General features: G+C 39.0%; 4 protein-coding genes across 10 annotated transcripts; 3 read left to right on the top strand and 1 right to left on the bottom strand.

The window, feature by feature from the left end:
* The first annotated feature begins 167 nt into the window (after window positions 1–167).
* On the top strand, window positions 168–1,874 carry LOC108069181 (uncharacterized). Of its 3 annotated transcripts, none has more exons than XM_070216051.1 (6): window positions 168–459; window positions 531–1,042; window positions 1,098–1,133; window positions 1,202–1,398; window positions 1,453–1,606; window positions 1,664–1,874. In XM_070216051.1, exons 2-6 carry the CDS (start codon window positions 535–537, stop codon window positions 1,813–1,815), a joined length of 1,047 nt encoding a protein of 348 aa, XP_070072152.1. In that variant the 5' UTR covers window positions 168–459; window positions 531–534; the 3' UTR covers window positions 1,816–1,874. The 3 variants fall into 3 exon arrangements, with proteins under 3 accessions (XP_070072152.1, XP_017014658.3, XP_070072153.1); XM_017159169.3 differs by having other exon boundaries at window positions 169–466; window positions 1,664–1,873; XM_070216052.1 differs by having other exon boundaries at window positions 170–303.
* A 219-nt stretch (window positions 1,875–2,093) lies between these two features.
* On the top strand, window positions 2,094–11,405 carry Mnn1 (menin 1). The gene is made up of 6 exons (XM_017159219.3): window positions 2,094–2,933; window positions 3,000–3,120; window positions 3,536–3,863; window positions 4,420–4,878; window positions 5,140–5,945; window positions 8,873–11,405. The coding sequence occupies exons 3-6, from the start codon at window positions 3,596–3,598 to the stop codon at window positions 9,638–9,640; spliced, it is 2,301 nt and encodes a 766-aa protein (XP_017014708.2). The 5' UTR covers window positions 2,094–2,933; window positions 3,000–3,120; window positions 3,536–3,595; the 3' UTR covers window positions 9,641–11,405.
* On the bottom strand, window positions 5,957–8,670 carry Mst27D (Male specific transcript 27D). 4 transcript variants are annotated; one of them, XM_070211595.1, is made up of 3 exons: window positions 8,530–8,651; window positions 6,561–7,940; window positions 5,957–6,508 (listed from the first exon to the last, which is right to left on the bottom strand). In XM_070211595.1, exons 2-3 carry the CDS (start codon window positions 7,813–7,815, stop codon window positions 6,498–6,500), a joined length of 1,266 nt encoding a protein of 421 aa, XP_070067696.1. In that variant the 5' UTR covers window positions 7,816–7,940; window positions 8,530–8,651; the 3' UTR covers window positions 5,957–6,497. The 4 variants fall into 4 exon arrangements, with proteins under 4 accessions (XP_070067696.1, XP_070067695.1, XP_070067694.1 ...); XM_070211594.1 differs by having other exon boundaries at window positions 5,957–7,926; window positions 8,530–8,670; XM_070211593.1 differs by having other exon boundaries at window positions 5,957–7,940.
* A 356-nt stretch (window positions 11,406–11,761) lies between the features above and the next one.
* LOC138914982 (uncharacterized) lies at window positions 11,762–14,386 on the top strand. Of its 2 annotated transcripts, none has more exons than XM_070219737.1 (2): window positions 11,762–11,894; window positions 11,960–14,386. In XM_070219737.1, exon 2 carries the CDS (start codon window positions 11,997–11,999, stop codon window positions 14,322–14,324), a length of 2,328 nt encoding a protein of 775 aa, XP_070075838.1. In that variant the 5' UTR covers window positions 11,762–11,894; window positions 11,960–11,996; the 3' UTR covers window positions 14,325–14,386. The 2 variants fall into 2 exon arrangements, with proteins under 2 accessions (XP_070075838.1, XP_070075840.1); XM_070219739.1 differs by having other exon boundaries at window positions 11,788–11,873.
* Window positions 14,387–14,712: the final 326 nt, after the last annotated feature.

Raw genomic sequence — 14,712 nt, 5'->3', positions numbered from 1 at the left:
ATAATAATTAATAAAATATTTTTTAAAATGATTTCGGGAAAAATTCTTCTCTGTAGAAGCTAGTGTAATATATTTGGTATGGAAAAACCGTTTCCCACTTATGATGCAAAGACGCAACATAGTGTAAACGTCGCCTAGGTCAACATAGTCAGAAGAATATTTTGGTATTTCCTGGTGCAGCGAATACAGCTTACTGTTTTGGCTCGCACTTACTGTATTTTTATATTTGCTTATAAAAACATAAACAAAACAAGAAAATATAAACAAAGTGGTTCTATAAAATCAAAATCGAAAGTGGAAAGGGTAACTTAATTACATATTATAAGTACTCGAAGTTCTCCGCTCCTTTAGTTCAGTTCATGTATGAAGACCATTTGTCACGAGTGACACATCAAATGACAAGAGCATAACAACTGGAGGGGTGGCTGCAAAAGCGGCTGACTAAGTGCTTCTACATAAGTTCGTGGTATTCTATGCTTTATCCTCTAACTATATGATACGATCCTCTAACTATGATTATTTTATTTCAGGACAATGAAAGAAATCTGCCGAATTTGTCTGGAAAAGTCCGGAGACATGGTCAATATATTTGACGGCACGATAGAATTGGGCATTCTAATTGCTGATATGATATCCCAGTTTACCGGATTTGATGTTTCTAGAGGAGATTCCTTTTCAGAAACCATTTGCCCGCCTTGCCTTCAGGATGCTCAAATCGCATTTCAGATTAAACAGAGATATGAGAGGAACCAACCGATCTATTTGCAGTTCAAGGAGCAAATACTAAATGAAGAGGAATTTATAATTCCAGTCTTTCAAATCACCGGCTCCATTTGTGGCGAGGAAGTCCCAGAGTTTAACTGCCAAATAAAGCGAGAAGAAATGGATGATAATATTCAGGAGGAAGAGGAATTTCAAGATGAACTTCCAGTGATGAACGAGCCAATTGATGACAGTGTATCCGAAGAAGAGTTCTGCCAAATTGCAAGCATTAAGAAAAAAAAATATAGAACACATTATGGTAGAGCCACATCTATATTGAGTAAATTCACTCGTTTTACAAAGTGAACCACTTTACTGAAGTACTTTTGTTTCAGAATCAGCCGAAAACCAAATAATTGACATATTGCAAGGTAAACACTGTTATCTATTTTGTTTAGGCAAACATTTAATTTAATTTGAATTGTTAACTTTTTTGTAGAAAACGAAGTTCTCAGAGTTAAGCTTAATAAGCTTTCTATGGAGTTTAAAGAGCTTGCCGACTGTAACCGTCGAAAAACGCACAATCCGACATTGAAAAAGAAGGATGCGGCCAAGGTAATGAGTTTTCCCATTCGATCTCAAGAGGAATTGGACCAGTTTGAGAAACAGTTTCATCCAAATCTTATGGACTATTATGTACGTTTTTAAATGTATTTTTTTAATAAGGATAATTATTATTTTTCCTCACAGGTGAATAGGGTTAAAGTCCTCCTGACCAATGGTCCAATGTCAAGAAATTTACAGTATGTTCTGGATGAGGACCTCCTAACCAAATATAATTTAAACGGATCGTCTGGTAAACTGGCACTCGATTCCTACAGGTGTTTTTTTGGCGTCTTGGAAGGTACCTCGTTTTTTAATAATTCTAATTTATTAATTTGGACTGATAAATAATTTTTAGCTGCGACAAAAATTATCCATCCAAACGAGCCCGATGCCAAAAAAGTGATTCGAAAGGCTATAGTAAATATTAAAAACAAAATAGTTAAAAGAAATTCGAGATCTAGAAAAGAAATGCTAGAAGCGTTAAAGAACAATCATGATAATGTATAATTTAAATGATTTAATTTTATACCTCTAAATTAATAATTAATAAATAAAGTAAAATACCAGAAAATTAACAAACTCCTTTTTTATAAAATTCTTAGATTGGATGACTCAAAATTAGAAATAAACTGAAAAAATTAAAAATATTTATTATTTTTGCTTTCTGATACTCGATGAATGCATGTAAACGGGAAACCCCGCTGTAATTTAATTCGCGTTTATTATTTCCACAGTTTCCACGAAAATACCAAAAAATACCAAACTGATAGCTGTGCACCACACATTACGACGCTTTGCAACACTAGTCCCCGAGGTAAACACAACGCAATATTTCGTCGGAATTTCACCTGGTTTTCACCTGGTCTGCCGCGCAATAAATCCGCCCAATTAGTGCCCAAAGTGCGGCACAGATAATGATAATGCTCGCGTCAAATGTAATAAAGTGCGATGAGCTAATCGGGGGACTCGGGCGGCCAACGGCAACAACTGCGTGTCAAGTGGAAAATAAGTGAACGGAAGGGGGGTGGCGGGTTGACTAAAAAAACAAAAACAAAACGCAAATCGTGAAGCAGCAACGGCAACAACAACAAAGGCAAGGCGAGTGAAAGAAAGGTGCGAGAAATTCACCTGTCCCCGTGAGCCGATTAATTGATGACGTGGAAGCGGACGAAGGACGCAGGGCCACAGGATATATACATATTTTCCAGTGCACCACATGCACATGCATGCTGCACACGGACACGCACACAAACACATACCCCATATCCATGCAGAAAACCAGTTGTTTAGTTGTTGTTGTTGTGCGCCTTGTTGTTGTTGCTGCAAATGAGAAGTGCAAGTGAAGCAGCAACAAAAATCCTGCTCTTAAAAGTACAAAGCGAAGAAAAGGAGAAAATAAATAAGCGGAAAAAGGGCCGAGGCGAAAAGGTGCGACAACGACCAAAAAGTTGTTTGTCAACTTGTTGCCAATGTTGCAGCCACAAAGTGGCTGGCTGTACAAACAGCAGCAACAAAACTTTAGCATTTTGCATCGGGCCCATCCAGGCGAAAGTCCCAGGTCCTCCACAGGATAATAAGGTTCTTCCAAAACGGTCCCCGAAAATAGGAGGATATCCTGTCATTTGGTATGCTTATCATCTTCAGCGTTTTGCTTGAGTTTTTCTTAAACACATTTTCCATTTTCCCGACAGGTATAAAATAAAGAAAAGCTCATGGGCTAATATCACATTCTTTTGAGATATTTTGGATTTACAAAGAAAGCGGCGATACAAAAGCATAACACAAAGAAAATCGATTTGGAAAACGGATTTGGTGAGCTTACACTATTTTCCAAGTTTGTAAAATTTAAATAATTTTAATTTACCTATTTTTAACAAATAACATCTGAAAAACTTGACCAAAAATCAAACACAAATTGTAAAACTTCATACGATTTTTAATTTTAGTTAATTTGAGATTTCAGACCGGAAAAATATATTTCAGATTATAATCTAATAGGTATTATGTTGAAGAAAGAAAGAATTAAAAGTCTTGAAAATAATGGCATATTAAATTTAATTATAAATCATCGTGATTTATATTAATTTAAAAATTTATTTATTTATTTATTTAAAAATAACGTAACCTAAAAAAAAAGTTTTTTCGAAAAATTTTTATTTAATTTTATTACAAACTTTCCTGTTATATAGAACGTTTTTTATTAATGCCTTCGATTTTATCTTTGCAGTCAGAGGACTTAAGTTCCTCCATATTATTTCGGCAATTAAAATCACCCTCTACCGCAATTATGTCCACGGTTACCAGAAGCGCCAGTGCGAGTCCCATGGCGCTCAATGGGGTCATCGATGCCAGCCTGTTCCCCCTGAAGTCCACGGCCGATGTGGTCAATCTGTTCCGTCGCGCTTTAACCTCCGGAATCGAGCCCGATCTCACCCTGCTCTCCATTGTGGTCGGCTACATTGAGCTGTCTTTGACGACCGGAGAGGCTGCTGCGCAGGCAGCTCAAGCTGCTGCCGCCGCTGCCGCAGCAGGTGACATCAGTCAAGCGGCGACAGGTGTGTATGGAGACTGGACCCCCGTTCATCAGTCACAATCGTCCTTTACTGCTCGCGTTCACCGTTAACCATTGAGCAAAGGGAAACCAGTTAAAACGGAAGCGATTGCAGACAAATTGGAAATTGGTTGCTGGTCCTTGTTTTGGTTAATGGTCGTGAAGGGCTGTTTGCGTTCTTAGAGTTCTTAATTGGTGGTTAATTAAAACTTAAAAATAAATTACATACATATACTTTTTAATTAGTTAACTGGTCCTCGTAATAAGCGAAAAAAGCAGTTGTTAAATTTGGAAACAGTTTAAAATCTGTTAAAATTATCTTAAAAACCAATTTATAATTTTATTAAAATTTTTAACCGTATTAACAATTTTAGGAAAATAACAAAGAATTTTTTAATTTAGTAAATAGAATTTTTAAAATTTAATATAATACCAAAAAATTTAAGAATTTTATATTTTAGTCCCTCTCATACTCATTTTTCATTGTATTAAAAATTCAATCTATAGATCTTCAATTCAAGATTACAAAGTATTAATGTTTCTCATTTTCCCGAATACAGGAAACGACATAATCATGGGCAACAGCGTTCCCTTTCCGGTGGTGACCCACGAACTGATCGCCGGGCTGTATAAAAAGTTCCAGACGATCCTGTCGGTGGTCGAGAAGCCGAAGCCCCATCGTCAGGCCACGCGAGAGGTGATCAAGAAGGTGTCGGACGTGATCTGGAACTCGTTGATTCGCAGCAGCTATAAGGATCGCGCGCATCTGCAGAACCTCTACAGCTACCTGTCCGGCAACAAGTTGGATTGCTTCGGCGTGGCCCTGGCAGTGGTGGCGGGATGCCAGTTGCTTGGCTACAAGGACGTGCGCCTAGTTATCTCCGAGGACCATGCGTGGGTGGTATTTGGCCAGAAGCGCGTGGAGACTATCGAGGTGACATGGCACGGAAAGGGCAGCGAGGATAAGCGGGGACAGGACATTCGCCCTGGCATCGAATCCGGATCGTGGCTTTACCTGGGTAAGCTTTTATTTATTATATCTAGACAGCGGATTTTAGGTGAAATCGTATTTTTTAAATATGATTTAAAGCCACATTTGATTGGTTAAATTTTTTTTACAAAAACCTAAATTAAGTTTGTTTTAAATCTAATTATACTTAATAAATAAAATTTGTAACTATTCAAATGTGGCTTTAAATCGTATTTAAAAAAAACGATTTTACCTAAAATCCGATGTAATTTATATTATTTCATTTTCATAATATATTGCTTTATTTTAGGAGGACTGGCGGTGGTTTGTGAGCGTGGCATGGAGGTGGCGGCCATCTGTGCCGCCTTAAATATCTCCTTAACCTCGAACAGTGACTGCGTGGAGGTGGCAGAGCTGCAGCAACAGCTGCTGTGGCTGCTCTACGATCTGGGCCACCTCAAACGCTACCCGATGGCCCTGGGCACTCTTGGTGAGCTGGAGGAGATCCATCGGACGCATCCGAGCATTGGTTGCGAGCAATTGTATCGCGAAGCCATAGAGTCGGCGAGAACGTACTACAGGAACCATCATGTATATCCGTACACCTACCAGGGAAACTACTACAATCGATTGCTCAAGTACCGCGACGCCTTTGCCGCCTGGGCAAATGCGGCGGACGTTATCCGTTTGTACACGTACCAGTGTCGCGACGACGAGGAGATCTACAAGGAGCTGCTGGACATTGCCAACGAGCTGATACCCTATGTGATGAAGACGGAGAGTTCGGGTCACTCGGCGCGAAGTATCCTACGGGACGCGGAGGTGTTTGCAAATCTGCTGCGATTCTACGACGGCATCTGCCAGTGGGAGGAGGACAGCTTGACGCCCATTTTGCACATCGGTTGGGCCAAACCGCTGGTCAATAACATCACCAAGTTTGATTATGACATCAGGTCCCAGGTGGTTATCAAGCTGCCCGAGGATCTGGAGGCGGAACAGGCGAGGGCGGAGCTGGCGAGGGCAGAACAGGAGGCCAAGGAAGCTAAGGAGTCTAAGGAAGCTACAGGATCAGAGGCTTTGGAGGGAAACAACAATACGTTGGTGAAAAAGGAAGAGGTAAGCAGGCGTGTTGATCCATAAATTTTATTATTAAATTTGTTTAAAATAATGGAATTGTAAAATTAGGAACAGAAATTTTGAGGAACTTTTTTTTTAACTTGTTTTAAAAATTATTATTTGTTTAAAATAATGAAATTGTAAAATTAGGAACAGAAATTTTGAGCAACTTATTTTTTATCTTGTTTTAAAAATTGGTCCCGTTTTTTATACTTTTTTGAACCGTCTTACATTTTTTAAAGATTAAATGCATCAGGGGAAATCAAAAAAAAGGTATTGTTAACGAGGAATTCCTGCTTGCAATCCATGAAATTTGTCCGATTCATTTGAAAATAAGTTATTTCTTCCCTATTGATAAATCTTTCTGATTCAGCAACCTGGTAACATTTGACCCTTCTTTCCTGGAACTAGTGAAATCTTCGTCTCGGGGCACTACACGAGTATGAAGGGTGGACCTTTGGTTGGACCTTTGGTCTGCATAACGATCGCTAGAAAAGCGCCTATGATGTCTACATTAGTCCACTTCGTGATCAAGTCGGCGATGATCATCCCTCAAATGGCACCTATCACATACAAATTCACCGAAATTAGGTTCCTTTGCCTTTTTTTTCTTACCCTCTTTCTTGGGTGAAATTTCAAGACATGTCCTGAATTCGCTGCAATAACGTGTAGGCATTGAGTTCTTGACGGGCTTCTGCTTGTTGGCCACATATTTGCTACATGCGGTTCCATCGTCCTTTCTAGGCATTAAATATTCAGGTTTAGTACGCGGACTAACTGCTGCCATTTGCGAATTATTGAAGATGATCTCCTTTAGTTCCTGAACAGCGTACGCTGGATTATTGCCGTATTTGGTCAGTATTTGCTCCACAGTCCACACCTTTTTAGCAAGCATTTCCTGCTTTGTGGTTAAGCGACTAATTTCGTAATTTAAATGGCTAATAATCTCATTCCTGTTTTGTAGATCCTTTGTGGCCTGTTTGAACTCTTGGCTAAGAGCTTTGAAAGAGGTAAATTCCTTGGGTTTTGAATAGTTCGTCGAGTTCTTTGAAGTTTTGATTGTGTATGTTTCGGCGGAGAGACCTTTCTTCTTCGCATTGAGCCTTTCCATGAACAGCTTTTGCAGCTGAGATTGCTCTGCGCTCAGTTCCTCCCTCTCATCCTCGGTTTCCGGGGGTAGAGAAACTTTTCTACAATCGGCAAGGAATTCACAGTCCTTAGGTGGTTGTTCTTTCTTTAATAGCAGCGGTTTGGTTTGCTTTTCGGGCTCAGGTTTTTTAGATTTGGTCGGTCTACAGCTTCGACCGTCCAGACTTCCACTCCTTTGGAATCTGGACGTTTCTTTTGCGTAGTTAAAGATCATCGATTGGCATTTGTACATGGCATTATGGCTTCCAGTTGCAAAACTAGCCAGCTCTGGAGTTTTGCTCAGGCCAATAGGCATATCTTTTCTCACCTTTCTCGCATCGTATTCCTTCCCATCGTCGTTGAACCTATAGAACTTGTATAACCAGTTGCAAAAGTCCACGTGATTATGGCCCACAATTAATTCTTCTACCGGCATATAGCGCTTTATATTCAGTTTGGTCATGCAGTTGTGCAGCAGTCGGAAATTGATCTCAAAGTCGCTCTTGTAGTTCGTATAAAACTTGACTTTCTGAATTTGGATAGTCGTGGGGAAGAGTCTGTGCATTATTTGGCAGTACACTGCTCCAGTTTTTAACTCGTCCATGCTTCGCAAATCGCAATCCAAGGTGTCGTTCAAGAACACCAGCAGCGCTCTTATGGAGACCGTTTCGCATTTCTGAACTAGAACATTTTTCGCCTTTGGAGTCGAAAGTGTATTGAGTTTTTTTCCCACAGGTGCCATTGTTCCGGTTATAATCGATTATCACAGATGCATTGAATCTGTAGGGCACTGGGTATGCTGTACTTTCAGGGGTTACTCTTCTGTTGAAACAGCGTATATCAGTAAGTTGATCTATAATAAAGACTCTATCATACATTCGTTGACATTTTTTAAAAGGAGATATAAATTAAGTAAAACCAGGGAACGTAACTGTTATAAGTTTTATTTTAAAAATCACACTTTAACAGTTATTCTCTGATTTGTAAAGTAAAACTCAAAGAATAACTGTTATTTTTTGAGTTTTATAATAAAAGTTGACAAATAACAGTTATTCGTCGTGATCAAAATAAAACTCAAAATTGATTTATGGCGATTTTGTGGGTAAACAAAATTTTAAAAAAATATAGGTATAAAATATGCGCGGTTGCCTTTTTTAACAAATTTTTAGTAAGTTATAAAAAGCACGGGTATTATGTTTTTTTTAATTATTTCATTTTTTCAAAAATGTCAAGGGAATAACTGTTATTCATAAAAATCAAAAAATAACAGTTATTTTTTGAGTTTTATTATAAAAATCAAAAAATAAAAATCATTACGGATTTGTAAACTACAATGGCTAATAAAAATTGTGGTGTATTTAAAAAATTTTTAGGACCCTTCTAAGTGCGTGATTTTTTTGTATGAAAAATTTACAATAACAGTTATTTTCGTTCCCTGAGTAAAACACTTTCTTACCTATTCTTTGTTTTGGAAGATGTTATTTTGGGTTGCAGATAGTTTTGAGTTTAAGTTATATTTTATAGAACTTTTACAGATAGTTGAAAGTAGGATCACAACATACGCAGATTGTGTGTTCTATCAGTGTTTTGAATTTTGGATACCATGTGTATTAACAAAAATATTAATATAACAAATGGATAATAAAAAAATAAATAATGGAAAAATAAATAATAAAAAAGTAAACAATAATAAAATAAATAAACAGAATAAAAATAAAATAAAACCAAAATAAATAAAATAACAAATATTTATTTTTTATTAAATTTAATTTAATTTTCCTTTCCTCTTTTTTTACCAGAAAACAAAACATTCGGAGATGCCGACTACTTTGGCTGACTTAACAGCTGCCTGCGGCGAGAAGATTCTCAATCCGGATTTCCTGCTACAGGGCGGCGGTCAACCGTTTGCCGATCAGAAGCAACAAGCTCCTGGTGGCGCCGGCGAATCCGATATTACAGCGCTCCACAATAACAACAATAATAGCAACAGCAATAACAACAACAACCATAGTTTAGACAAAAAGGAGGCTCCATCGACCACAACTACTGCCGCAAGCAATGGCAGTGGAACTTCTGTCCAGTTGCCAGTTGTTTCTAGTGAGGCTAACAGTGCCGCCCAAGCGCAAGCGCAATCCCAAAATCAAGCAAGTTCCCAACAGGGAAAACCACAGCACAAAGAAGCTAAAAAAGAGGAGACCAGCGACGACTACGATCCCTTCGAGATAATGCTCAAGAGGCCAGTGATCACTTTGTACAGCCAAAAGATGAAGGGCCTGAAGGATCTCCTGCTGGCCGAGAAGCTCAACACACATGCGATTTCCCTGCAAGTCACCGCCCAGTCGGTGGCCTCCCGAAAGGTTCGCGGGGTGGAGAAGCAACAATCGGCCACAATTTCCGCCACCATCACGGCAATTTCGTCGAGTTCCGCAGACAGTGTCCTAAGTGCAGTCGGCGGTGGTGGAGGAGGCAGTGGATCGGGCGGAATCGGAGGAGCATCTTTGGCATCATCGTCGCCGGGAGGGGATTCAATAGCCGCCTCACGCCCGAAGAGAACGCGTCGCGAGTAATTCTCATTGTTGTGTATTAAGTATTGGAACATTTTTTATTGTGCAACATTAGGTGGTTCGATTTTTGTTCTTAAGTAAAATCATTTAAAATATTTTGATGAGATTCATTTAAGTAAAATTTAAATTCAACACCATTTTTCAGAAATTTGAAAAGAAAACTACTTCTAATTTTAAATTATAATTTTCGTAAAATTTGTAGCCGTAAAAAATCGAGCCACCCCAGTAACCGTGCATATAGTATATATATGCTATCATATTTTTGATGTTCAATGTGTGTATTTATGTAGTTTGTAAGCGCGTGACGAAACGAAAAAAAAAATTGAAGTCGTTATAGAACGCCTAGCGTTTTAAAAACAAATATAAGAAGTGAAACACACACAGAAAAAATGTCCCAAGAAACAAACTAAACAAAAACAGGCACACGAAACTCTAAGTTATGCTAAGTATTTATAACGTATTTTTAGCTGTTATATTTTTTCTCTTATATATTTATTGCTACAACTATGTGTTTTCCCCTCCAGCATGAACTTTTTTTATTATTATTGTTTAAGCGTAACTTAATTGGTGCTCTTCTTCGAAATCGAAAGCAGACAAATCGGTTCTATATTTGATTTGGATTACCCATAAAGTTGGTCAAATTCAAAAATGGTTACCGACTGCTCTTAATGATGATGTATTTACTTTAAAGCATTTTTTTGAGGCTAAGCTGTTTAATTTTACTCCTTTACATATATATCCTGTAATATTTAAGAATTCAAAACTTTGTTACGAACTGTTGACTCGAAGAAACCAAACAGTTTGCAGAACCCAATGGTAAACAAATGAATACATATTTAACACTTCCTCTATATGTGATACAACACTTTTTCTAGAAAAGCTTTCATATTATCTTATAAAACTAAATAGAATTAACCACTCTCCACACAATTAACTTAACACTTGTCTAGGGATAGTCAGGTCCAATATATCTCGATCCCAACTTGTCGCCCCATTTAGAGCTACAGACATGGACAAAATCGGAGCTTGTAACAAATTGTTAAATGATGATAATAATTGCATTGAATTTAATTTGATTTGTGCGTAGAGCATCTGTGATTAATAATAATGTTTAGAGGAGGCAAAGGAGAAGATAATTGTGGTGAGCGGAGAGCCCGAGACAACACACAAAACTGATCAACAATATTACTAATCAAATGTAAGGTGTTTTATTCCTCATATATAACATTAGCAGACTAAAAGCAAATACAAACAAATGAAATCAAAACAAACTATTTAATTATGTAGATTTGCAGACCGCAACAACTAAATGTTAAATGTTGAACTACAGTTATATGAAAATGTAAACTAGATACTGAAACTAACAAAACAACAAAGAAGTATATATTTTGGCATACAAAATTTTTAACATTAAGTAACGAGAATGGAAGAATACGGATTGAGAAATAGTTTTTATTTTCATTACCTTTTGGACTCCACGAAATCCAACCCGAAAATAGACAAAACTGAAAGTTCGCTATGCAATAAATCAAAAGGCAGCAACTCAAGAACAGAAACATTATGAAAACCTATAAGCATATAACAAATATATTTATTAATGTTAAAGTAACGTACATTTTTGCTCTAATTGTTTAAAATAGCCAACCAGCAGCAACAGTTAAACTAAATGTAGCTTAAAATCCAAATGCTCAATAATCCTTTTAGCTTGAAAGTCAAATAGCCGACAGTAAAAATGTTATAAAAATCATTAAATGCATAAAAAAGTAAATATTTTTAAAAGCTTTTATAAACCCGATAAAAGTGAGGAAAGCAGAATAAATAATAATTTTAAATCAAACCAGGAACACAAATTTAGATGTTCTTTAAAATTACACAGATATTTGGACATTTATTCAATTTTATCCGGTTTGTAAATAGCTTGAAGTTGTTTTAATTTCTAGGTTTATTTGGGTGGAATGTGTAACCTAACATTTTTATATTGAATGTATATTTAAAAACTCTTATAACTTAATTTATATTTATTCTTTAAAAAATAAATTTTTTTTAAAATTGGATTGTCATGTCTGATTGGTGTCTCCACTACGCTAGCAAGGACACCCTCCTGACATTTAAGTGTGACAGTTTTAAATATATTAAAGTGAATAAAAACAAGTTGGCAGGGGGAACAGCTGAATTTCATACCGCCGCTATTATTTTTTTGCCGCCCAAAACAAGCAGGACTTTACAGGATTATTTGGTAGTAACTTGTTTAAAGTTGGTAAGAGGATCAAAATGAAAACAATTAATGTACGTTTTGTATATCTTTTCATTGATAATCATCAGCCCCAACTCTGCAACTCTCTGGAGAGTAAACCGCAAAATGGATAAAGTTAGGGTTAAAGATGAACCGCAATCGGAGGACGAGGACTTTGAAATGGAGGAGGAGGCAGAGGAGATGGTAATTAAAATGGAGCCTCTAATAATGGATGAAGAGGCGGATGAGATGGATTTTAAAATGGAGCCCCTAATGATGGATGAAGACGATTCCGACGAGGACGAGGTGGAATTCTCTAGTACAGCGGACACACCGTTTCCGGGTAAAGTTAAGCAAGAGCCGCCGGACATGAAAAAGGCCACCTGTTGTATACGCAACTGTGGGCAGAAGGATACCCATGAAATCCGACTGTTCCGCTTTCCCAGAGACGAGATTATCCTCGCCCAGTGGCTGGTGAACACCCAAGTGAAGCCTCGCCTAGTGAATCCCCCCGACCTTTATGTGTGCCAACTTCACTTTGATCCCGATGTTGTGCACGGAAATCAGCTGGAATTCTGGTCGCTGCCCACTTTACGCCTGGGCCACGAGGATTACCTGGTACTCGATTGCCTGAAGCAGTCGGATCAGGTGATGGCCTACATCTGCGGGCAGTACTGCTCCCTGATCAACTGCTTTCGCTCCAAAGACGATGGATTGCGGCTATTCGAATACCCCGATGATCCGGAAACTTTCCTCAAATGGCGGCGCAAGTGCCGTCATGATCCTGCCCAGATAAATAGATACGGCTTTCGCTTGTGCTCGTCGCACTTTTCCACCGACTGCTTTGATCCGGAGACGGGCGACTTGTTTGCGGGAGTGCAGCCAAATAGGGAGCTGTTCCCCTGCCTGGTTCCGGGATGTGTGCGCGAGGAAGGCGCTTCAATCAACTACTTTAAAGTGCCCAAGAACACCGAAGATGCAGAGAATTGGAGCCACAATCTGCGCATTCCCTTGTCCGCCATCAATCGGAATTTGGAACGCGTTTGCAGTCGACACTTCGAGGACGCCTGTCTTACGGAATTCAAGAACCTCCGCACGGGTTCACTGCCCACCATACGCCTTGGTCATGACGGCGAAGTGCGGCCCAATCCGGAGGCAATAAGAGTCCATGCCGAGGGCATTCCCTGCTGTGTGCCCGGCTGTGGTCGCCGCCGGACGGCAAAGGACCACATGTTTTCCGGGTTTCCCACCGACTGCCGGCTGGTCAAGAAGTGGATCCACAACATTCAGCTGGAGATGAGCCACAAGGAAGTCGAAGGCCTGTTGGTGTGCCATGAACACTTCGAGGAGAGCTGCTTTAAACGGACAAAGAACCAGATGAAGTTCCTGCGCACGGGTTCCATGCCCACACGGAAGCTTGGTCATTCTAGTTACGACCTCTTCGGACTGTTCGAGTCCGATTGGAATATTTTTCAAGGCAAATCCAAAACGAATGTCTTCAAAAAGAGAAGATACAAATGCTGCCATCCCAGGTGTGGGCGGTTTGACACGATGGTTTACGAACTACCGCGGATGGAAGACCTGCTGAAGGTTTGGGCGAAGCACATGAACCTCAAACAGATCTCAGATGACCTCAAGAAGGCGCCACAACTGTGTGCCATTCACTTTGTCATCATGTACGAGCACAGTGCCAAGAACTTTTCCGAGCACTCTGCCGACGAAATTCTAGACAACAATTACCTGGTGGCCCGGAGCAAGAGAATTGTGCAGATATTGAGTTGTTCCATCAAAGGATGCGATACCTTTGAGCCCAGAGATGACTACAGTATCCATGACATGAAGAAGAACGAGGAGCTTCAGAAGATGTGGGTGGAGAACGGTCAGATCGAGATGAACCGGCGACTGGATCTCCTTCGGGTGTGTAGCAAGCACTTTGAGCCGAAATGTTTCAAGGATCGTCGACTGCATCCATGGAGTGTGCCCACCCTGCATCTGCCGGGCGAGGCAATCCATCAGAATATCACCGCGGAGCAGTGGAAAATTTACAGGGAGGCAGAGAAACTGAATGGACGGAAGGAGCGAATGAATGTTGAAAATTCGGATCCAAATTCGATTGACGGAAAACCGATTCAAAAATCCAAGCCGAAGCAGAACCTCACTGTCTTCCGTTGCGCCGCTAAGGGATGCCGGATGACTTCTAAGGACGTAAGCAGAAAATTCCGGCTCCTCAAACTGCCAGATTCCGAGGAGATCGTTGCGAAGTGGCTGCACAACATGCAGATAAAGACAACCAAGGACCAGTGGCCCAACATTCGCGTATGTGCCCTACATTTCGAGAGGAATTGCTATAGAGGATTTGCATTGAGGCCTGAAGCCGTGCCCACGATTTGTTCGGGCAGCAAATCAGAGGAATGCAAAGCGAGTGGAGGAAAAAGAAAAAGAAACCTATTTTAGATGATTCCAATTCGATGTTCTTAGTTAACTAATATGTAATACCCCACTATTTATTTGACGAAGGCTACAATAAAACTAAGTTATTCCATTGAGCTCCTCTTTAATTGTTTAAGCAATCCATTGTCTTTATAAACATTATTTGGTATTAAACAAAAAATAAAAGTGACAAAATGCAAGAAGTTAAATAATATATTTTTTTGGAAAACAAATAAAATTAACATATATTCGTTGTGAAATTTGCATTTTAAATAAATTAAGAAACAAAGAATAGAAGATTGTTATTTAGCTATAAATTAATTAAAAAATCTTAAATAAAATACATTCTTATGCGAGTTTTATTTTTAATATGATTATAATATATAAGATTTTTATGTAGGTATTATGTACT

The sequence above is a fragment of the Drosophila takahashii genome, chromosome 2L (assembly GCF_030179915.1).
Source record: "Drosophila takahashii strain IR98-3 E-12201 chromosome 2L, DtakHiC1v2, whole genome shotgun sequence".
Lineage (NCBI taxonomy): Eukaryota > Metazoa > Arthropoda > Insecta > Diptera > Drosophilidae > Drosophila > Drosophila takahashii.
The sequence above is the reverse complement of the archived record's forward strand: the minus strand, read 5'-3'. Positions and strand labels throughout refer to the sequence as shown.

Bases quoted from the DNA above. Each gene is read 5' to 3' on its own strand.
- Mst27D (XM_070211594.1), bottom strand. From the start codon at position 7,815: ATGGCACCTGTGGGAAAAAAACTCAATACACTTTCGACTCCAAAGGCG.
- LOC138914982 (XM_070219737.1), top strand. From the start codon at position 11,997: ATGGATAAAGTTAGGGTTAAAGATGAACCGCAATCGGAGGACGAGGAC.
- LOC108069181 (XM_070216051.1), top strand. From the start codon at position 535: ATGAAAGAAATCTGCCGAATTTGTCTGGAAAAGTCCGGAGACATGGTC. The intron at 1,399-1,452 runs GTACGTTTTTAA...TTTTCCTCACAG, and splicing joins CAAATCTTATGGACTATTAT to GTGAATAGGGTTAAAGTCCT. The intron at 1,607-1,663 runs GTACCTCGTTTT...AATAATTTTTAG, and splicing joins TTTTTTTGGCGTCTTGGAAG to CTGCGACAAAAATTATCCAT.
- Mnn1 (XM_017159219.3), top strand. From the start codon at position 3,596: ATGTCCACGGTTACCAGAAGCGCCAGTGCGAGTCCCATGGCGCTCAAT. The intron at 4,879-5,139 runs GTAAGCTTTTAT...GCTTTATTTTAG, and splicing joins CGGATCGTGGCTTTACCTGG to GAGGACTGGCGGTGGTTTGT. The intron at 5,946-8,872 runs GTAAGCAGGCGT...TTTTTTTACCAG, and splicing joins CGTTGGTGAAAAAGGAAGAG to AAAACAAAACATTCGGAGAT.